We start from the raw sequence: 22,665 nt of genomic DNA, 5'->3' as shown, positions 1-22,665 counted from the left end.
CCAATCCACGGACAATGGAGAGTTGAACGACGTCCGCTCCAACCAACCGCCTTCAGCTGTCTTTGTGATCGAAGTCCGCCTGAGCCAATCCCGACATGAGATTTCTGTACGTCGGTCGATGGATGACGGTTTGACCAATGGAATATCGAGATTGTGATCCGTGGGGCGGTTCAAAGAGGACAGACCTGGAACTAGCGAGTGCCCTATTGCAGCAGGAGCGCTGCTTTACTGACGTCCCTGACGGCCAATGTGATCTTTGAGGGGCAGTTCGGTCAAAATAAGAATGGCAGCCGCGTTGATCAATGAGCTTTAAGTCAGTGGTGCCTGACCTGTTAAAACGGTGCCACGGTACATTGTAAGGAGCGGACCGTTATGTGGAATAAAGACTGCGCTTAGTCAATATATGTTTATTTTAAAGTTGTGAACATATGTTGCATTGTTATAGGTGTTGCTGCATATTTTAGATAGTTCTGAGTTTGACTATACTCAGAGGGGGGAAGTCCAAATACTTCGTTACTGTACTTAAGTAGAATTTTCAGGTATCTGTGCTTTACTTGAGTATTTATTTTTCTGACAACTTTTTACTTTTACCCCCTACATTTTTACACAAATATCTGTATTTTTTACTTCTTATATGTTCAAAACAGACCCGTTACTTTAGGTTTCAGATATTTGAGAGAAGTTTTTATTTTTTGGTAAGTGCGCCATTCAAACCGATCTGAGCCTAAATGGAGGAACAATAACGCATAAAAGACAATCCTACTGGCGTATCCTCCATCACCGGGACTTATCGCATACAAAGGGATTAAAGAGAAAAAACCATATAATTTATGTATCATTTATAGTGCTATAATCAGGGGTTACAGTGGGCCGCACTGAGTACCGATGTCCGTAAGTTGTGGTCGGGGTACTTCAGCGTCTAACTAGCGGTACTGAAGAGGAGCGAAAATAAAGGGAGTAACGTCTTGCAGGTAAATGCAACGTTTCTAAATGCTCAACAAATATCAGCAAACACACAAAGTGTCTGCAGTTTATCACGCAGTGTGTCTGCTAGCTAAAAGAAGAGCTGCTGTATTTCCAGGGAGAGAAAAGAAAGGGCAAAACTTCAAGGAAGGAGAAAGATGTAAGAGGAGAGGAGAGGAAGAAGAGAGGTTAGATTTTAAAGGCAAGGACTGCAAAACAAACTGAGGTATATTAACTTTGTGTAATTCAAAGATTGTATGAAAATACTCTGCAGATTATTATGATTATCTCTGCAGTTTAGTGCAGGATAAACATCCACACAGAGCAGTAAGCCACTACAGCTGATCTTAGTGTTCCTACACCTTCTGTATCCGACTTTAACCCCTGAGTATGTTTGTGTCTAGGTGCGGAGGCACAGTCACCCTCTACAACAGGGGTGGACAACTCCAGGCCTGCTCTACAATGTAGGACACAGAAAATACGGCAGTGATTACCAAAGTGTGGGCCGTGGCCCCCTGGTGGGCCGGGATTGTACTGCAGGTGGACCGCAGTAATTGAAATTACAAGTGTGCATAGTTACATATTTATATAAATGTATATATTTATATAAAAAGTGAATTAAAACTGGTAATACGAGGTGGTTACTTTGTGATACTGATTTTAAAAAAGAAGCGCCTTTAGGCGACTGTTTGTTGCAATTTGGCGCTATATAAATACAACTGAATTGAATTGAACTGAATTGATATTGGTCATTACTCTGACCTAAATTTACTGCTCTTGTATTGAAGTTTGTGTTCCAGTGGCCAGTAGGTTACTTAATGACATTAGCACTTTACATATGACTGGGTAGTATTAGCAATTAGCCAACAGCCTGTGTTGTTCATGTTTTTTTTTAAATCAAATTTTCGCTTGCTCTTGTATTTTGATGCGAGTGAACACAGGCTTCTAGGGAGGAACATTTCACAGGCCGGCACTATCGGACGACAAGCCTTTTTTTCTTATCCTATTGTTTTCAACACAGCCTTCACAATAGGCTGTAGTTTTACCCTGAAAGGCTCTTTGACATCTGGCCCTCTGCTTGTGTGTTAACTGCTAATGCAGCAGTGGATGCACCATTCAAGTCATTAGCGGATCTGATGTCAAAGCTCCACTGATCAATACACTGCAGGCTATACTGATTGACAGATTATAAGACAATGGCCCTGTTGTCACGTTAAAAGGAAATCACTCTCTTTGTTGTCTTTTTGCCTTTTGGTCACTTTGGATGCATTTGTGAACATTTTTGCATATGTAGGATCTCTGCTACTGGACTGTGATGAATGTGATCCAGATATTCAAGTTCTCCTTAAGATGATCTCCATAACATTTGTGATTACTGTCTTTGAATCTAGTGCCATCATCAGGTTGAGTATTTTTATTTTAATATTTTGGTAAGTGATGAATCAGCTGGATTATTGTAAAATCTATTAGGGCAGGTAGAAACACAATGATTATTAATAGGCATGTATACAGTCTACATTTGTAATTTGTACCTTTAATAAGCAGATATTTGGTTTACAGTGCTGAACTCCAGTTACAGTTTTTACTGGTAAAAATTGATTTTTACTTGAAGCAAATAAAGTGCTTAATGCTGTAAAACAGTACTAATACTGTAATACTGCCAATGAAAGTACAATAATAATAATGCCGTAAAAACCTTTGCAGTAAGTTACTGGCAGCTGGATGGCAGAGTTGTAAACAGCCCAACCTGTTTACTTCTTGGTTCCTACTTGAGAACTTTATTTAGGAAAATATTTCATGTAGGATATGTTTTTACACACACACACACACACACACACACACACACACACACACACACACACACACACACATATATATATATATATATATATATACACATAATGACATATTTAAAACCTGCATTTCTGCTGTTATCTTTAGATCATTCAGACTCAGACTGGTTCCTGAGGGATTTAAGTACTGAAGACTAGTGACTTTTCTTTCTGGATTTGTGTTCGAACCCAACAAGACAGGCTGCAATGATCCCAGCTCTGCCACTGAGGGGATGCTCAACCTGTGGAGAGAATGTCCCCGTGGTGGCCGTCAGTCCCATCTGTCATCAGCATCAGCAGAGCTGGCCCCCAGCACTTTCAGCCAACATCTAGGCTACGATGAGCTGTCCCTCTTTTTCACTGGATCACTCCCAATGACTCCATTCACATCCACAATGCATGCAGTGCCTTTTCATATAGGCTTTTCCCAAAGAGTACTCTTGACCTTATTCACATACAGACCTCTTTCATTTCTCCCCCTGTGCGTCCTCTCCCTGCATCACTGCATGAGTTTTTTAAGTGCTTGGGAAACCAGAGTCCTGCTTTTAGTTAAAGCACTTTCTCCCTCTTCACCTCAAGTGTGCTGTAGTTGGCTTGATGAAGGATGCAGATACTGTCTCTCACCTTCTCCCCAGGCACCTCTGTGGAGAGCCTCAGAGAGAAAGTGCTGCATAATTTAACTGGGATATCTCACTTTTATCACTTAACAGGCTTCATGAGCAAGCCAAAGCTGTGGCAGGAGTTTTCAGCCTTAAACATTTCAAAGAGAATAGCTGACATTAAAAAATGAAGCACTCTCTGTGCTAAGAACTCACAACCAGAAGCTGTGAAGCAAAGATGTGATCTTCAGCTTTTTCTTTGACAATTTATAGACCAAATGGCATGCTTGCTTACTTAATGTAAATTATTTCATTTAATTGAAAATGAAAATAATCAAATTGGAAAGAAAAAAAAAAAAGCCACACACTAATGTTTATTTTTTTCATTTTTTACTGAAAAAGCTGAGCCAGTAGCCAGCTTCAGGGTACCGAGAAACAGAATGAGCAAAATACACCTGGGCATTTCAACAAATAAAACAAACAGGTAGAGAGCAGTCGCAGGTGATATACACACTCAGAGGCAGGGCATTTCGGCAATAATTAGATGTTCCAGATTCAGTATTCAGTTGAGTGTTTCACTTAAGTTTTGTCTTCAATTTATTGACCAGTTTGATGGCAAAAGAAAATATCTTCCCCAAAGCAGAAAGACACATGAAACCACCTGTTTGTATTGTAAACTAGATTTCTGAGGAAGTATTTTTTTTTCTTTGGTATTTCAATATTTCTGTGAATATCTGTCTGAACGTTAGCAGCACCAACATGAAGTCAACTGGGCTATTTGAGAGCAGCAAATACAGAACAGGAGTTTTAATAGACCGGAATGCAATGCAACAGGACCTGGTGTATAAGTAGGGAACATGTGAAATCAGTGACAACCTTTCTGTTCATTAACTTTAGCAACCGTAGTAAAGGCTGTCTCTTTACATCGTGGCTCAGTAATCAAAAATAAAGGAGTTAAGTCTATCTGGAGGTTGTTTTAGGTGTTTTTGGCAGAAGACAAGGCAAAAACATGAATCATCAGAATCCACAGCATAGCTCAAACTGATATCAACCAGCACCTGTGGGTGCCATTTCTGTTTGATTTAAATTAAAAAGACAACTTAGGAAAGATTGTTTCCGCTATTATGGGACATTTCATACTCAGAAGAATCTGGCAACTATTTAATGGCCAGTAGAAAAGCTTTTTGGTTTAACCTACGAGAGGAGAGCAGCATACCTCTCCTAAAGCTAAAACTTTCTTTCACACCATAAATTAATTGACTCTGTGAATGCAGAAAGAGATGCACTTACCAGTCACTTTGTAGCTAGCACCCTTTTTGGCTCCAGAACTGCCTTAATTTTTTTTGTGGCATAGATTCAACAAGGTGCTGGTAAACATTCCTCAGAGACTTTTGGTCCATATTGACATGATAGCATCAAACAGTTGCTGCACATTTGTCAGCTGAATATCCATAATGCTAATCTATCCCAAAGGTACTCTGCTGGATTGAGATCTGCTGATTGCGGAGGCCATATGAGTACTGTGAACTCATTTTCATGTTCAAGAAACCAGTTTGAGATGATCTGATCTTTGCGACATGGCATGTTACCCTGTTGGGAGCAGCCATCAGGAGAGTGGTATACTGGATGGACATGCTCAGCAATAACACTCAGTTGGGCTGTGACATTTAAATGATGCTCAGTTGGTACTAAGAGGGCCAAAGTGTGCCAAGAAAATATCCCCCATACCAATATACCAGCAGCAGCAGATTTTGACCCTTCCATTCAAATGTTACAGCATACATTGTGACTCATCAGACCAGGCAACATTTTTCCAGTCTTGTGTTGTCCTAATTTTTTGGTGGACCAGTGCAAACTGCAGCCTCAGTTTGCCATTCTTAGCTGACAGGAGTGGCATCCAGTGTGCTCTTCTGCTGCTACAGCATATCTGCTTCAAGGTTCAACGTGTTCAGAAATGCTCTTCTGCATACCTGTATTGTAACAAGCGATTACTGAGTAACCTTTGTCATCCTATCAGCTCAAAGCAATCTGGCAAAGTTCCCGCTATCCTTTGACACCAACAAGGCATTTTCACCCACAGAACTGCCGCTCACTGGATATTTTCTCTTTCACTGTCCACTGTAAACCCTAAAGATACATACTCTTGGCTGCTCTGTCAGCCAACAGGTACAAAATCTCCAGGGAATACGGGAAAGATACATACCGTTTGTATCTGGGATGGGATTTCACTCAATGGACTTGAGAGTTCAGAGCTGACATTTGGGTGATGTGATTAAGTAACAACTCCGGGCAACTTATTTACCCAACAGAAGTGGGTGTTTAAAAAAAGCAGTCCAGTTTTGCAACAGGAGTTACAGGGAAAATTGCCTATTGCCACTTTTTAAAAAGAAAATAGCTGGCACACTTATTAATGTATAATAAATAATTGGTGTTGGTTGCTGCAAGGGCCACAGTTGATGTATTCTTCAGTGCCTTTCCTCAAATTGCATCCTAGCATGTTAGAGGACTTTAAACAAAATGCAGAAACTTACTCACAGGATTTAGTTGATTCATAGGGTTCGACTTTTGGGGTTAAGTTTTAGATGATGGAGATACCAGATGATTTGATAGGCCTCTGTGGCCCTGCCTCTGTGTGTATAGCAATACTGAGGACATCTTTTAATCCAAAATCCCTCATTTTGACAGAATGGAAGGAAAAACAAGGAAATGGCAAACAACAGTTGTACCAATTGACCAGTGCATTGTGTTTTCAAAGTCCATTTCAGCAGGTTCAGGAAATTGAGTTCATAATTCAGGCTCTGTTTTTGTGCCTGTCCACATGTTTTCAGGTGAGCAAATCTCTCCAGTTCCTCCTCAGAAGTCACTGAGTCCTCAACATTTGCCCCACCATTCAACTGCAAGCACACATCCCTCCTCTCATTAGTCCAAATCCACACATTGGAGGGTCCATCCCAGTCCAACTGGACACACAGATTTCCAGGGACTCTGATTGGCCGATGCTGGAAGACTGGTAGACCAGTACAGATCAGTCCTCCATAAGAAACCTGGAGAAGAGAGTAAAACTGTGTATTTTAATGCTTTGTATTAAAATTACACCAGGATATTTGGACTGCCTTTCTTTGTTTTTCACCACTAGTTCATATGACTTCTTTCATTTTATTCAACCAATAAATAATCTATCTTTGAAAAAGTACCAAAAAAATTAATTACTTGAATTTAATTTTCTGTATGCTTAAACAAGATCTTCTAGAAATCAACAACTTGCTGTTGATGAACTAACTCACTCGAGCTGAGAAGATCTCTGCTGCTACGTCTGCGACTCGGCCTCTTGCTCTACTCCCACCACCCTCCGGATGCTCTTGATCGACAGGTACATCTCCTCCTCGGGGTCGTAGTAATAAAACTTACTCAGGTAGGAGATCAGCGGTCTGGAAAGAGGCAAAAATATACACATAAAAATAAAATCAGCAGTCAAACTCAAAGGCTGGATACAGAAGAGTCAGAACATCAGCACAAAAGTCCATGGAAATCCATTCAGGATTTTTTGAAGTAATGGCTCCCAATCTCAGGTCTTGGTTACATACAAACTAAACTATGCTTATACATACTGTATTTATAAAAGACTAAATGCATCGCCTTTCTTCCCTACCTGAATTATGTGGTTGGATTTATCTGCTGAAAGGTTAAAATCTCTCAGTCTGATTAATGGTACATAAAAAGTTCATTGTTTCTCCTCATAAAGCACAACCTCAAGATAACATCTTGGAAAACAGGAGCATTATTCGGGACGCAGAGTTTTCCGCTGATGTATATTCCAGCAAGTGATGCCATGGCTATCAGCAGCTGAGTACCTGGGCAGTGGAAGCTCTTGGATGTGGTCGATGCGAACTATTTGTCGGATGCAGAAGCGACAGAGGTGTTGAAGTGATTTCACGTTGCTGAAGCGAGAGACGGGATACAGCAGCTGCACCGGAGTGGGAGGTAGCCCTGGGACAAGGAGAAACGCTTTACTCAGTGACCACATTTTGACTTTGCCAAACACTTTTCCACCAGTGCCCTTTTCCCAGTTTGACTTTGGGCATGCTGGTGGCCCAGTGGCTATAACATGTAGCCCAGTTTGATTATAGCTAGAGGGCTTTGTTGTGCATCATTCACCCTCTTTGTTTCCTCATTTCAGCTGTTGTGTCTATACCTTAATGGCCAAAAAATTGTCCCCTCTATTTTACACAAATTATATAATTGTATTTGTTCTGAAACTTGCAGGGGTTTCCTTAAAGGGGACGCTAGTTTCCAGCTTGGAATCTACTAGAGCAGCTTTGCTTCATTTGCAATTAGTCCTCATTTATGTCATGTCAATTTTGATCTGGCCCATCAGTTCATCCTTCCCTCCTTTAAGCCAGCTTCTCTTTGTAAACAGGATAGCCGAACTCTTTGGCATCAAACAGAGACAAGAGCAGAAAAACGTATGTGAAACTGAGCTCTCAGCGCAGTGTGAAGTCTGAACTTCTGGCTTACAGGGATTAATCGTACACACGTCGACCTCATCAGCATCAGCACTGTAACAGTAGACCACTTTGACACAGCTATCAAACCAAGGTCGTTTTTGTGGAGTGGTGGTTTTAACTAACCTGCTGGACTCGAGTCAAGTATTGATGCTCTTTTAGCTTTTTGGTCTCTACAGATGCCTGAGGGAAATCTCTCTATCTGCCAAAAAAAAAATGGGTTTTTGAAGCTTTTCCTCTGGCTGAAAATGACATTATCATGGCAGTGGGAATTAAATAAAACAGTAAAGTTGCAGCTGTACAGGGAAGCAATGAGCTGAAATTCAATATAAAGCTCCCAAAAGCCCATGGTAGCAGCAGATACAGCTGGTTCATTACTACAAAATGCCTCACATATTACATATTAAGTCTGAAAGTATAGATGACAGCATCTTTGAACAGACTGATTATTAGCTTGGATTATTCAGACAGGCGTAAATAACGTATTTGCTACAGTAGTGGAGAAGTAATCCACATTTGCTGCTTTGGTGAGTATTTCTGTCTCAAGATTTAGTTTAATATAATTATTAGTCAGAAACTTATTTTGTTCTATTTATGAGTTAATAATTCATAACAAATTTTGTAGAGCACAGAAAGATTTCCCAATCAGAAGACACTATATGATACTTCATACTTGTTTTCATCAAGCCAGATGGTGTGATGAAGTAGGCTACAGTGACTTGTCTGATATATGTTGTGCTGAGTACCACATACATCACATTTTAACTGCTAACTGCATGTTGGCACTTTTCTCATGAGGGGTAAACTTTCTTACTACTCAATAGTATGTGCATAAAGTGCTCAGAAAAGTATGTATGGATGCAGTAAATAGAACTGCATACACTTATAGTATACACAAACTAGTACAAATGTACTTGAAGGCATAAATGCCCCACACAGATGCCTTTGCATAATCATGATTCAGAAGCTAAATGTACACAAAAAGGTGGTCACATACATGTTCCTCTTTTCCTCCCTCTATCTCAGGGACTTCTCACTAAGTGGTAGCTCACATGCATTATATAAGGCCTATGTTGTTTTACCTGGGACTCTGGAGCGCAGGAAGTAGAGGAATTTGCCATTCTTGGAGTGCATGATGGCTCGCTCGATGAACTCCACCACAGAGTGGCAGCGGTCCTCAAACTTCGGGTGACACCACAAACTGAAGGTCCCTGCAGGCAGTAAGTGAGGAATGTTTTTTCCTGTATGTACTGTAATATCTGTACTTTTTTAATATCTATAAATCATACCTGCATGAATAATTAAACATTGGCATGTCAAACAATCCTGTATGAGCATCTATATGATAACTAAGGGAAATGTTTTTTGCTGTTTCACAGTATATGCATCATACTCAGGGTCTTCAAGTCACCTGCCCAAAAAAAGGGATAGTGCTAGTAAGATGGACTGCAACAACTAAAGGGACCAAAAACCACAAAAGCAAAATTTCCATCAGCTTGTGCAGCTTTAAGTTGCAAATCATGCCCTTTAGGTCCTGGAAATAATGCAACTTTAAAGGTTAAGTTCACCAATACATCAATTTCATGTACATTTCTTCTGGCTTGCACCACTCTTTATCCTTCTAGATGGTTTTGGTGTGAGTTGCCCAGTTTGGGATATATCAGCTTTAAATCTGTCTGCCTTCACTTAGCGGTGCCTGAAGGGCCAAAAAGTGCAACTGAAACACTCAGCAACACTGTCTCTTTCCACAAATCATGACCCAGATGCTCAAAAACATTCACAAACCTTTTTGTGAACAGTTTTATGTAGGAGCTGTTTACATTACAGCTAAGATGGGGGGGTGAACCAGTCAACGTTTATTTTCTGTCGCACTCTCATACATACGAGCCTCTCATCACAGGTATATGCACGCCTCATACTGCACAGTAATACAGCTGGAGAGTGTAGTTTGGTAAAAAAAAGAATAGTTCCTACAAAAAAAAAAGTAGTTCCTAAATCAACTTTTTGTAGACACTGCTGCTGTTTTTCAAAGAAAAGCTTTTTTGCATTTGAGCACAATGAGGAAGATGTCACTTAGTTCCATCATATTCAGTAAATGCAGACAAGAAACTGATCTCAATTAAACTAAATAAACCAAAGTCTTTATGCAAAGCTGGGCTAACCAATATTTAATGCACTTTCACATCTCCATCTCAGGAAGATAGAAAATTACTACAGAGCAGTTCAAATACATAATTCTGTATCTGAAATGCTAAGTAAGTGTAGAACAGTAAACCAACAGTGGGTGTAGTCATCCAGAAATAAATAAACAGTATAAAATTATTTACAACCAGCCAATGAGTGACTTGACTTCCTGTTGGCCGCACAGTGATTGTTTCCCTTAAAGCCTTCCTGCCCTGAATTCATGCTGGGTCACGATGCATTCATGCAAACAAGACTGCACTGATGTGAACATGTTGTGTCAGTCAGGGCTGCATATCCGTAATAATGAATGTGTTTCCAGGCAGGACTCTGTGACCGTGTAATGGTGACTCATTAATGTACAGCCCCAGTTATGTACATCTTTACGGGAGCGTGTGTACTGGAGTATGTGACCGCTGACACATTCATCTTTTACAAGTCACCTTGTTAGTTTGTCACACATGCAGGGCGTGTGCAGATATGCATGTGGTGTCGTGCTTCATGCGTTTTTGTCACGGTACAGTAGCTACAGTAAAGTCAGATAACCTTATTGTGGAGTTTTGAACAAAGCTGTGTTTTAAGGTCAGTAGCTTATATACCAATAGAGAGCTAACAGACTTTAAAACAGCTCAGTTATTTATATAGTTATAATTTTTGGTTTCCTTGGCACAAAGCCGGATAAATAACATTAAACATGTCAAATCAGCACTGGGTATCTGTCAAATGACACTGCTTTCAAACTTTTTACACAGTGCTTCCCAGGTTTTTTTTAAAAGAGGCATGAATCTTTTTCATGTTATAATATTTTAAGGCTGCTGGTTCATGTTTTTCCTGTTGGGTTTAATTATGTATGATGTGTGATGTTATCCTGTCAATTCATTGTAGAACTACAGTTTGAAGTCCAACACAATTAATTGTATTTGGGGACAAATCAAATTATCTGGCTTTATCACGTCTTATGTTATTTGTAACTTTGCACAAGTACAAATTTAAGATTGATTCAAAATCAGAACATGCCAAAGTGTCTTCTCCATCTTCTCCATTCATTAATTAATTTTTTTTGTTTTTTGACTTATTGTATGAACACTTTTTATTATTTGACTCATTTGACACTGCAGCTCAATTCCCCAGGTCAGTTTAACACTTTCTTCGATATTAATTTCACAATTATTTGCTCAGCTGAGGTGAGGAAAAAAAGATCATTATTTTTGGGTTAATCCAGCAGTTATCACCCAGGGGACTCTCAGCAGTGTTTACGGTGCAGGCACGAAGCATCCTCTGTGTTCAGATTCATTTGTTTCAAAGTCTCGCTGCCTGTAATGAAAAAAGGACACTGCGCGTCCATGTACATTAGACTGCATTTTTCAGATTATTTTACATTTTGCCACGACACCAGGGTGAATATGAAAACTTATTTCCAGCTCTTCTCCAACTATGGGAAACATAAAATTCTTCTTGTGTCTGAACTAACCTTGGTCTTTAGATTTGCTTCTTAGATGGGGCAGACTTTTGTCATCACTCATTATTTAAAGAGCTAATCTTGTTTTCCAACTGCTGTTGTAAAAAATCATTAGTTCCAGCCTCTATTATAATTTTAAAAAGCAGTTAATAAATGCTGCTAGTTGTTATCGTGTTGCATCTGTTAGCAGAGCCTTGTGCACTGGGGCCTGTGCTGGTTTTACTGGTTTGGGTTTGAAATATTTTTTATTGACCTTTTCTCATATTTTTCACTCTAAATACGGCATTAGACCCTTATTCTTAAGCTTATTAACAGCTGTGAAATCGTTTAGCTTTTTTAAAAATTATTATTTAATTATTTATTAACTGTATGAAGCTCTGCACTCTGTATGCTATCCTTGGCTCTCCGATGCATACGTTGTTGTTTGGATCCTGCTGTGTCTGTCTGGCAATCACGACTCTCTGTGTCAGTGACTCAAAGTCTGCAGAAACATCTTCATCTTTAATGATGTCATTTTTGACACATCAGTATTCATTAACATGTCGTCATCCATTAAGCACGGGATCGTTCCTCCATGCCTGAGTGTGAATAGCAGGAAACCTGCTTTTGTTTGGCAGCTCTTTTTGATTACACTTTGCACAAAGGGCACAGTGGGTAAAACGAAGTATGGAGCACAGTTTGATGTGCATACTTATGTACGATATAGAACTTGCATGTGTCCATGTGTGAAGCTCTTACGTGACTCGTTGTGGTAACGTGCTCACACGTGTGGTGCATGTCCACATTACATGCCTGAGTTGAATGACCAGCGTATGGAGCTGTTTGAGGAGGTGTTTGTTTGTCCTCTTGAACCTCAATCTTTCTGTCTTCTTATGGACCAATGAGGAGTTTCAGATTTACAGCGAGGACATTTGTGAAAACTCTGAACAAAACTGTAGCTTGTGTGATTTATCTTCTGCTAGGTTTTGTAGCCTCACAGTTATTGAATAAACTCTGATTCAATGCGAATCCTTTCAAACGTTTTAGTAAATTACAAAGTCAAAGTATCTGCCAACTGAGGAGCATCATGAGGATTAGATCATTTATTTTATCTAATGATGTAAAATGTTTGCACTTCATCATCAGTAGGCATTCAGACCTTTTAACTTCAAGCTGACAAATATGAGTGCAGGGAGAATGCAGATAGACTAAAGTGTGTGTTTTTAAGTGTGCAGTTCTGCTTCAGTTTCATGGTTGACTCTGCCTTTTACTTCTTGCTAAGAAGATAAAAAAAAAATGCACTCAACTAAAGACAAAACAGGGGCGTGGTGTCCAAAGTGGGACTTCAAAAGGATCAACCTGAACAAAGGTAAAAACCACCTTTACTTTCATTTGGTGATACATAAATCTTTATGTCCAAGTCTGACACGCTGAACCTGCAGCTTACCGTTGTTTTGGGGGGAATGTTTGAGCTTTGCCCTTTCGTTCACAGCTGACTGTGTGATCAATTATTTATTAATATGTAATATAAAAAAGAAAAACAAACAGAAAAGAAAAGAGGGCAAAACCTCTGACAGAATAAGCCAAGGAGGTGTGGGAAATCAAATCCAGTGCAGCCTATCCAGAACTCCCAGTTCAATCACCCTGCTGCCAGGATACACCACTCTATAAAAACTAAATAAGAACCCGAAATCAAACATCACGACAAGAACTACATAAAGTAAAGCATTACTAGAGCGATAATTACATCAACACGTGGCCATTTTCATATCACACTCAAGTGTTTGTCCAATGACGCAGCTGAAATTTTTTGGAATGCAATGACTCCCTCACAGCACCACACCAAGCCATCTTATCATCAGTGTAAAATCTGTGTTAACCTTTTAAGCTGTGAAGACATGGTAAACACAGCAGAATGATCCATTTATAATAAAGAACATGGCTTCGAATTTAAAGGCTCCTTTTAACTAAAAACATCCACCAGGAGGGGTATTCATTTTTCTGCTGAAGCATCATCAAAACAGTGATACTACACCAGAATACACCAGAAGCAGCACTGCAACATCTCCTAGTCCAATTAAATCTAGTAAATATGCTAGTTTATACTATCAGTGCTAATATTGTGTCGAATGATCGTGTTATTCTGTTGTGTTGTGTAATATGATCTTCTGTTACTGTACGGGGGATCTTTTATCTAGTTCAGAAGATTACACTAGGAAATTGGCCTTTGGGCTAACGCTGGCATAATTTCAGTAATATAATTAAAATGCATTGTTTCTGTTAAGTACATGAATAGTCCAAACTGAGACGTGTGTGTGTTTCCCACCTCGGTAGTGCTCCATGCGAGTGTGGTGTGTGACCCCCTGCGATCTGAAGCTGAGGCTCAGGATGTACCGAGGGTCTGAGCTGTCTCGGACTAGGAAGGATCCATCCGGTTTACCCTTCAGCTTCATCTCTGCATCCTCCCAGTTCATGGGACCCCAGTACCAGCCGCACTGCAGGTGTTTTGATGCATGCAATCACAATCCATTACACAAACACCTCCAGTGCATTCCCTTTGTAACCTTTGTAATGAACTGCACATTAAAATTAAAATTCATCAGCAAATTTTTTTTTTTTTTTTAATTTGGTAAGCCAGTATAATTGCAAACTACCCCTAAACACTGGCATTAGGCTCACATATTTGTCCATATGCACTCAAACATTAAATAAAATTATTACATAAATCCTGATGTTTTGATTTCATATTAAAGAATATGAGTTGCATTTTGCAAAGCTGACCATACAGTGACCATCAATATCATCTTACCTTCTCCAGTTCTCTCAGACTGGCTGTGAAGTTGCTGGCTTCCGACCTCCGCAGGGCACACAGCATGGGGGGTGGAGCCTGTCTGATGGGGGGTGGAGCATCAGCCGGGTTTGAATGAGGAAGGGCCCGAAGGAAAGCATCTATATCAGAGAAGTTAAAGGTGCAAAATTAAGTATTTTTAATATAAACATGTCCCATTCAACTAACTGACACCCATTAGTTAATTGTAATGAGAGCAGGAAGTCCCTAAACTCGGACCATATTTCCCATCAGCCCTCAGGACTCCTCTTACCATTGAGGCTGAGACTGTGCTGAATGGTGGTGTGGGAGGGAGGAGGAGGAGGAGGGAGAGGCAGAGGAAGAGACTGCAGAGAGGCGCCCATGACACTCACTAGGAAAGGCCCAGGCTGGGGCCCGGCTATGTCGTCTGGAAGAAGGACAGACAGGAAGGGAGGAAGGCAAAGGAGGTAAATGATGACAGGAGGAAAGGAGGAGAGAGGAAAGAAGGAGTGAGGAATGATGTTAGGAAAGGTAAAGGAAGGAAGGAGGTTTTGTCAGCACCGTGGGACAGAAAGTCTCAAGATCTTCACCTCTGTTTTAATCGAACAGACTCTTCACATATGTGTAATAAAACATAAAAATGTCTCATTAGCAAACTCTAATGACGACCAACTCAACTGTGTTAATTATTGTATATAAAGACCAAAACCAAGTATGAATTTATCATAAAAATAAGCACTTTGAGTGTAATTAAGCCTAATATATCTTGTTCCTCTGCACTATACAGCTGCAAGGCTGTCCAAAAACTATTAAACAGCTCTAAACAGCCTGATTCCTCATGTTTTGGTGACAAAAATCAACTAAAATGAACAAAATCTACACAGCTTCATATTCAGCCTGCAGCAGCAGAAAACAAACTGTATCACCAAAAACAAAATCAGAGGACATAAAAACAGGCAAGCGGGAGAGCTAAATGTTATTCCCCCTTCTTTGTGATCCTGCCATTGATTGAAGTCATTGCATCCAGATTTCAAATTAAATCAGTAGTTTGCTGCTGACCTTTCAAAGCTTCCCCAATCAGATTACAGCAGATTATAAAAATTTGTCTGTGTCTGAGTTTCCACAAATGGACGGCAGAAAACAAAACTGATGAGAAAGACAGAAATATTATGAGAAACTGCCTGGGCTGCATTTTTAAAAGCTTACAGGGGTTTGCTTTTTATGGGCTTTATACTTTAAGGGTATTATGAGTGAACTACCACTGTAGGAAGAAGAAGACGGGAAGAGAAATAGAAGTAGAAACCGACAGGACGTAGAGAAAAGTACCTAAGAGACTGAGACTTCTGCGAGGAGGGGGTGGAGGTGTGGGAGGGTGTGGTGTATTCGCCCCTCGCTGTGAAATATCCACATCCACCAGAGAAACAGTCTCACCTGAGCACAGGAGGAAGAAAAGAATAAGAAAAAGTTGAGAGAAAGAGGAAAGTAAGCAGACAGCAAGACAAAGTGGAAAGGGCTGTGGTTTGTGAATCTGTGATTGTGTTGTTTTGTCTGTGCTGCAGCATGCCATTAAAGCTACACCCGGCAGGATGTTTATGGAAAATTACACCCAGCTAATCAGCCTAAATCACTGCAATAAAGGAGAACATCCCATCTCTGCTAATTGAAATGCTGCACATTCAATGTTTACCGAAGTCAAACTCTGCAGTAGGGGATGGTTGCTGGCAGGGAAAGAAACAAAATCAAACGGTTAAGAGCCAAACCCCCGCCGTCTCCTCAGCAGCAGAAAAAGCTGGACTCACCCACATCCCGTCTCAGCCTCCATCACATCACAGACGGGCCGGGCTGGTAAACATGAGCAAGCCATGTGCAGGGCTTCTGGGTTTTGAAAGTCCCCAAGATTTCAAACAAATCATCCTCGCAAACTCTCCAACACGAAGTATTGCCGGGTGCAGCTTTAATGTTTCGGTCTAATTGGAGGTTGTGAAGTTTGTGCTCACAAAGTCCAAAAATCCTCAGCGAAATTCAAACCTACGAGTAGTGCGGCACACTGTAAAGAGGGAACTTCAGAATCCGACACGAATGCTGGACCAAACTTTTGCCTTCTGAGCCACAAACCTCATCACGCCCTTTAGCTTTGTGCTAAATCTCATGTGCAGTTTTGAACAGTAAAACTGGTTAAAGGTAGCAAGGAGCAGCATTTTAATAAATTGCTTTCAAATGCTGAACTAAACCTCTAAACCATCTACTATCCTGCTCATGCAATACTCCCACTATACTTAAGGTTCAAAAAAGGAAAACAATATGAAAATGTAAGTACTGATAAATTAGACTCAAGTCAGGGTGGAGGAGTTAAGCAAATCCTTAATGTGGACCTATTATCCTAATTTCCAGCTCCATTTGACATTACTTGTCATGAGTCACAATTCAAAGTAATCCTTAATTATCCTGTACCAGCCCCTCGGTGCTGCCCCTCGGTTCATTCACCATCTGAAAAAAGCAGCAAGACACAAACAGAAGGTTTGACCAGCAGGTCAGCGGGGCTTCAAAGCTCACACCGTTTTGTGAGATGACCGTGACAAGTCTGAAGCTGAGAGGTGTCCCCAACAAGTGCACCACTTACTCCTGGCTCAATAACCTGTGCTTAAAAATACAGGGCCAGCTGTTTTATGAAATTATTTACAAGTTGATAAAATCATTTCAAATCATAAAACAAATCTGCAGTGGGAATGAAGGGGTTTAGGCCAGAATACCAAAGAAGCAGAAAGAAATGTGCTTGCTTGTTTTGTGGACGTTTGTAGAATAAAATAAGCTGTAGAAAAAGTGAAAAGGGTGGAAGAAAGGTAAATATTATTCACTCTTGTTCCTTGCTAACTGTACATCTAATATAGACTTTGAACACTTCATATATTTTGTGTTACCATCCAGTGAAGAGGTCAAATTAGATTTAACTCATTGTCACTGTGCACACAATGAAATGATCGTTCCAGATCACTCATCTAGAGACAAGCGTCTGCGGTCATGCAGCCAGAGAGAGGCGCTACCGTTAGGCAATGTGGTTTAAGTGTCTTGCCCAAGGACACAACGCAGTGCAGGGACAGGGGCTTGAACCAGCGACCTAGTGGGTAGGTGCAAGACAAGCACCTACCCACTGCACCACTGCCAAATGAGACCAAACCAGAGGATTCACCTGTGTGAGTGAGCATTTGTTGTGCAGGGGCTTTCACACACAAACTAGTAGGAGTTATTAAAGCTGTCAGGTAAACTAACATGTAGTGATGCAGAGGTGAAGCTGCATAAAAGTGAAATATTCAAGAGCACGTATCTTAAGATTGCACTTAAATACAGTAACTGAGTGAATGCATTTGATTCCTTTCCACAGTTACTGACATGTCTAGAAACTCTGCATCAGAACTCACCAGTTCACATTTTCAAGTCATGATTGTTTATTAAATATGTATATTTGAAGTTTTGGAGCATGGTGCAGCAGATGTTTGTTTAATGTGCAGTTTCAAATACAGCTGTCTGATTGTTTATGTGTAGACCCAAGTATGGCAAAAATGCTCCTGTAAGTCATATAGTTTTCAGTGTTTTGTTAACGCAATTAGTTCCAGCCCCACAATATTAACTGTTGCTTTTTGTCTTTTTTTTATGTGATAATAACCTGCATATTTTTGGTGTGGCTGTTACATTTGTTTGTGAAAAAAAAAAAAAAAAAAAAAAAAAAAAAGGACATTCAGAAAACTGTTGTGGATTTTTTTTTCTTCTGATATTAACAATGATGCTATTTTCTGATTAATTACAGGCCTATTAGGAGTCTTGGTTGTCACGTATCAGAGAGGTTTTCCTCTTTGGGCATGAAACACTGAGGAAAACAAAGCCATAGCCAAAGCAGCCCTTACCAGTGAAAGTCGAGAGGGAGGCAGAGAGGGAGGCAGGGGAGAAGGCACTGTGGGCCCTGGTCAGTCTGGGCTGGCAGTGGCTGTAGGACAGATAGAAGAAGAAGAAGAAGAAGAAGAAGAAGAAGAAAATTAGATTGCAGAAGAAGTATTAGTGCAGTCTTTGCTTAGCTTGTTTAGTAGTATGTGTGCAGGTTTGGGTCCTGCAGCTCTCTCTCTCTCTTTTTTCTCCTTCTTTCTTTACACTGTCTGTTTGATGCTCTTAGCACTCAAGACTTCTGAAGTCATGTTTTTTAATCATAGGCTTCCTTCAGTGTGCTGCTGTGAATAATGACTTAGTTCTGAAGACAATAGAGGGCGACAAGATCCAAAGGTTTGAAAAATCTCTGTATCTAATAACATGTAGCACCAAAAAGTTCTGAAAGAGAGAGCTGGCAGCTGAGAGAGTTCAAAGTGATTCAAGCCTTTGGAAAACAATGCCCAGCTTATAAAAACAATTAGGAGATAATGCTAGACTCTGAGAATGGACTTCCCATTGCTTGTATGCTACGTTAGATCTTTTTCTTTTTCAAGTGTCTGAACTATACCTTGTAATACAGCTTTTAAAAAATAATTGGCTTTATTTACAGCTTTTGACCCTTACAGCAGGTCTGTTCAGGACTTCTTACCTGTCTGCGTCCTGCTCAGCACCTGCTGCGCACGCCATGTCCACCAGGCTCCCGGCAGAAGATACTGAATAAGTCACCGAGGGCCTCTTGTCCAGGAGGTGACTGGAGCCGCTGCAGCTTTTAGTCCGGAACAGTTTGCTCAGTCTGATCTTTAACGAGCCCTTTTTTGACTTCCCTGGAACTTTGAGCGTCTTTTCCCCTCCCGTGGCCCGTCCCGTGGGAGTCCGAGGCGCACTGGCGCACCGCTCAGGCCGCCTTCTGGGTGTCGATGCCTGGCTCGGGTTCGGACTTATGGCCCAGGGTGAGCTATGGGCCGGGGTAGGCGACTTGGCTGAAACATGCGTGACAACCTGTGTATTCCCAGAGCTTACCTGCGAGAGCCGACTGGATAAATTCCCGTGGAGGCTGCACACCTGTGTGCCGAGGTGCGCCGCGGCCGCCGCTTCAGTCGCCGTCTCCTCTACCTGCCTCCTCAGTTCCACTTGAAAACTGCTGATGGAGAAAGTCCCAGACATTTTCTGAACTATTTCCCTTTTCCTGTTGAGTAAAAACTCGCGGCGTCCGTTTTCATCATCTGCCTCATCCTCCGGGCATTCGTCCAGGTCCAAACCGTCAACATCCCCGTTCCCCAGCCCTTCCAGCACCAACAATGCGTCGCTAGTCTCTGTCGGGTCATCGCCGGGCTCTACTCCCCCTCCTGCCGGCCTGTGTGCACTCTGACATGAACACTGCGGGAGCTCCCCTGCTTTGAACAGCATTTTGGGTACCGCGCCAACCCCCAACTCCCCAAACCGCCGGGCCAGCTCAAACACGGCTCCTTCCCTGTCCCTGGTGGCGCATCCCCATTTAGAGTCAATCACGGTGAGAGGGTTAGACCTCTCCGCCAACACGGGCCACTGTGTCGGTGTGGTGATGAGCCGATGCCGGCGGCACAGCTCAGCCGCTCCCTGCATCTCCACAGAGGCTGGCGAATGCGCTCCCCATGTCCGGTCCAGCAGATTCTGCTGCTGCTGAACCTCTCTGTTGTTATTGACCGCTGGGCTGGAGCAGCCAGATCCCGGGCTCTGATCCAGAGCATCCCTCGGCTGATTCCGACGGTCTAATTCTAAAATCCCTTCTCCGTTCCGCATTATATTGGAGAAGACTAGCAGCTGAGGCCGTAGGCCGGGGCTGGGAGCGAAGTCAAAGCCCTGGGCCTCCATGGAGCTCTGCGGCGGCGGAGGCGCGGAAAGCGTGGCTCGGCTCTCCGTCACCCCGGTGTCAGGTGCAGCCGTGCCCTCGCTGCTCGGCTGCGCTTTGTTCAGGTGGCTGCTGGGATGCTCGAGGCCCTCCGTCGGATCTCGGCTTATATCCAAACCCGCTTTGACGCCGCTGTGAGCCAGGACCTCCTTTCCCAGCCCTGCCACCACTCCTCCCGCTGGCAGATTCCCGTTTTCTGCGTCCAAGCGGTCATCCTCGGCCACCGAAACCAGGCGCATCAACACAAAATCGGGCGACATATCTTGAGCGTTGTTCATAATTGTTCGTCAGGATCGCGAAATGAGAATTGCTAGGTGATCTGCTCTTCACATAGCTAACCGCGGAGATCTCGTTCCTATAATAAAGAAAGGGCCAAGCTGCTGCTGCCTCCCATAAATAGGCTATGAGCGAAAACGTCAAAAAAATATGTCAGGCGATGTTTTCATCCTCCTCCCCTTCGACAGCGCGGCATCCGTTACATATATTGAAGAAATGCGTGCAGTTTGCTCCCGGCAGCAGGCGGACCCCTGGGTCAGACATGCGGTCTGATTTCAGTGGAATAAAAGCCAGCAGAGTCTCCGGTCAGTGACCACAGTCTGCCTCTGTGTTCCCAGCCAGGCCCCACCCGCTCCTCCTCCGCTCAGCCCATAATACCACTTTATGATGAGAACCATAAATTCGACGGCAGCATCTTAATATCACAGGGTCGGCCTACCCAGCCTCACATCTGAACAGCTGATTTTTGTTTTCCATCTTCATAAGGCGACAAGGGAAAAAATACAGAGTAGTCTATAGGCTACATATTTTTCTAGGCAAGAGTACAGCTCTTGAATGCAATTGATAGACAAATGGAAATGCCCTCAATACTTTCATACAACGTTCTTATAAGCAGGAATGTGTTAAAGTCCACTTAGTAGCTTTTCACAGGACATCAGAAGATTTAATGCAAAATAAATGCAGTGTTGGCTGCAATTTTCAGGCTCATGTGCAGCCGTATGCAAAGCAGAGAAAACTAGAGGTGAGACCTTTTATCTAAGTAGCAAACAGTGCAAAACTTTCAGCACCAAAATAGACTTAAAGTACCAAAGATAAAAGTACTTATTATGCAAAATGGCCTTTATTAGGATCATAATATTGGATCATAATTACTGATTCATCCATGTGTGTATCATTTCATGTTGCACCTGCAGATGACTTGAATCATTTATGTTGGGCAGCTTTACATATAATACTATATCATTATATAATTTATATTTTGAAATATGCAGATTAATAACTAATACAAACAATATGTTGAAACACTGTTTTCTCACTGTGGCTGAATTTAGCATAGTAATGGCTTGGCTGGGTTTAACAAAAGATCCTGAATTAAGTTGTAAACAGCTAAGCTGTCTGGTACAGCCTTACTGGTTTGCTGCACTGTTCACGTAGTATCTTTGTTGATCTCAGCAGGCAGCTGTGAGGAAAAACAAAAAAAAAATGCTATGCACAACTGCATATCAGCAATCAGCATGAGACAAAATTAGAGACTTGCGGGTGAGTCGCTCAGCAGTTAAAGAGGCACATATTTATCTCAGCAGTTGGTTGAGGCCAAAAATAGAGCAACAACAGAGCATGTGTTGGACTTATATAGAAAACCAAGTAGCATAAGAAACGTTTGCTGTCAGAATGCGGGAAACAAAGTCGTCTTTCACGTCAGACTTTCAATCCATCCTTCCACCATAACCATCTCTCTGTGGGATATGATCATACAGCGTCTGTCTTTGCCCCTGACAGATAGCAGTCATCACAAGAGGTCCGTGTCAGGAGAATGTAAACACAGGATCTTTTTAGATGTTGATTGTTGTCGTTTTCCTTGAAAGGAAAGTCCTGCCACGGGAACTAAAACTCAGAATATCCTGACCTCTCCTGCAACAATTTTGATCATTTATTTAATTAGTCTTTTGGAGGCAATCCCAAATCAATTAAAGTCTAGTACTACTGCATGTAATACTTTACTACTACTGGACTATGCCTTTAACCTGAATCCATGCAGTACCCACAAATACACAAACCAACGAATAAAAAGAACACATGCAGGAAAGCCGCAAGGAAAGATCCATGTATAACAATCATCTCTTATAACATTAACTTAATCATAAGAGTAATCATTAGTGTAAAACTTCTCAAAATCAACCTGCTGAAAATTCAAAAATTACGAATGCTAAAAAGGGAAGACATAAAACATACATAACCAACAGATGAACCCTGGCCCATGGTGTAACTCAGAACATCAAATATTGCCTTCCACTGCAGTACCTGCTGTAAATGAACCCTTATTAATGTCATCAGTTTCCTCGTGTGCTTTTCTCACTGGAACAACAGACAGTATATTTAGTATTTGAAGGAGTATTTGAATAATGATACAGTCTTTGTAGTTTTTGCCTCCACCATAGTAGATTTTAAATAAAACAGACAAGATGCGATTGAAGTGCACACTTGAAAGACCAGGTATATTATTCAATGGCCAAGTCAGTCACCTGATCCCAGCCCGAGAGA

At 41.5% G+C, this 22,665-nt stretch overlaps 1 protein-coding gene across 1 annotated transcript; it reads right to left on the bottom strand.

The window, feature by feature from the left end:
* Nucleotides 1-3,747: 3,747 nt before the first annotated feature.
* Nucleotides 3,748-20,725, bottom strand: socs7 (suppressor of cytokine signaling 7). The gene is made up of 10 exons (XM_030743368.1): nt 18,889-20,725; nt 18,224-18,303; nt 15,651-15,755; nt 14,617-14,751; nt 14,325-14,464; nt 13,842-14,010; nt 8,979-9,107; nt 7,246-7,381; nt 6,679-6,822; nt 3,748-6,438 (listed from the first exon to the last, which is right to left on the bottom strand). Exons 1-9 carry the CDS (start codon nt 20,403-20,405, stop codon nt 6,702-6,704), a joined length of 2,532 nt encoding a protein of 843 aa, XP_030599228.1. The 5' UTR covers nt 20,406-20,725; the 3' UTR covers nt 3,748-6,438; nt 6,679-6,701.
* Between the last annotated feature and the right edge of the window lie 1,940 nt (nt 20,726-22,665).

Source organism: Archocentrus centrarchus, chromosome 1, assembly GCF_007364275.1.
Source record: "Archocentrus centrarchus isolate MPI-CPG fArcCen1 chromosome 1, fArcCen1, whole genome shotgun sequence".
In the NCBI taxonomy this organism is placed as follows: Eukaryota; Metazoa; Chordata; class Actinopteri; order Cichliformes; family Cichlidae; genus Archocentrus; species Archocentrus centrarchus.
Note: the sequence above shows the minus strand (reverse complement) of the source record. Positions and strands in the feature narration are given on the sequence as shown.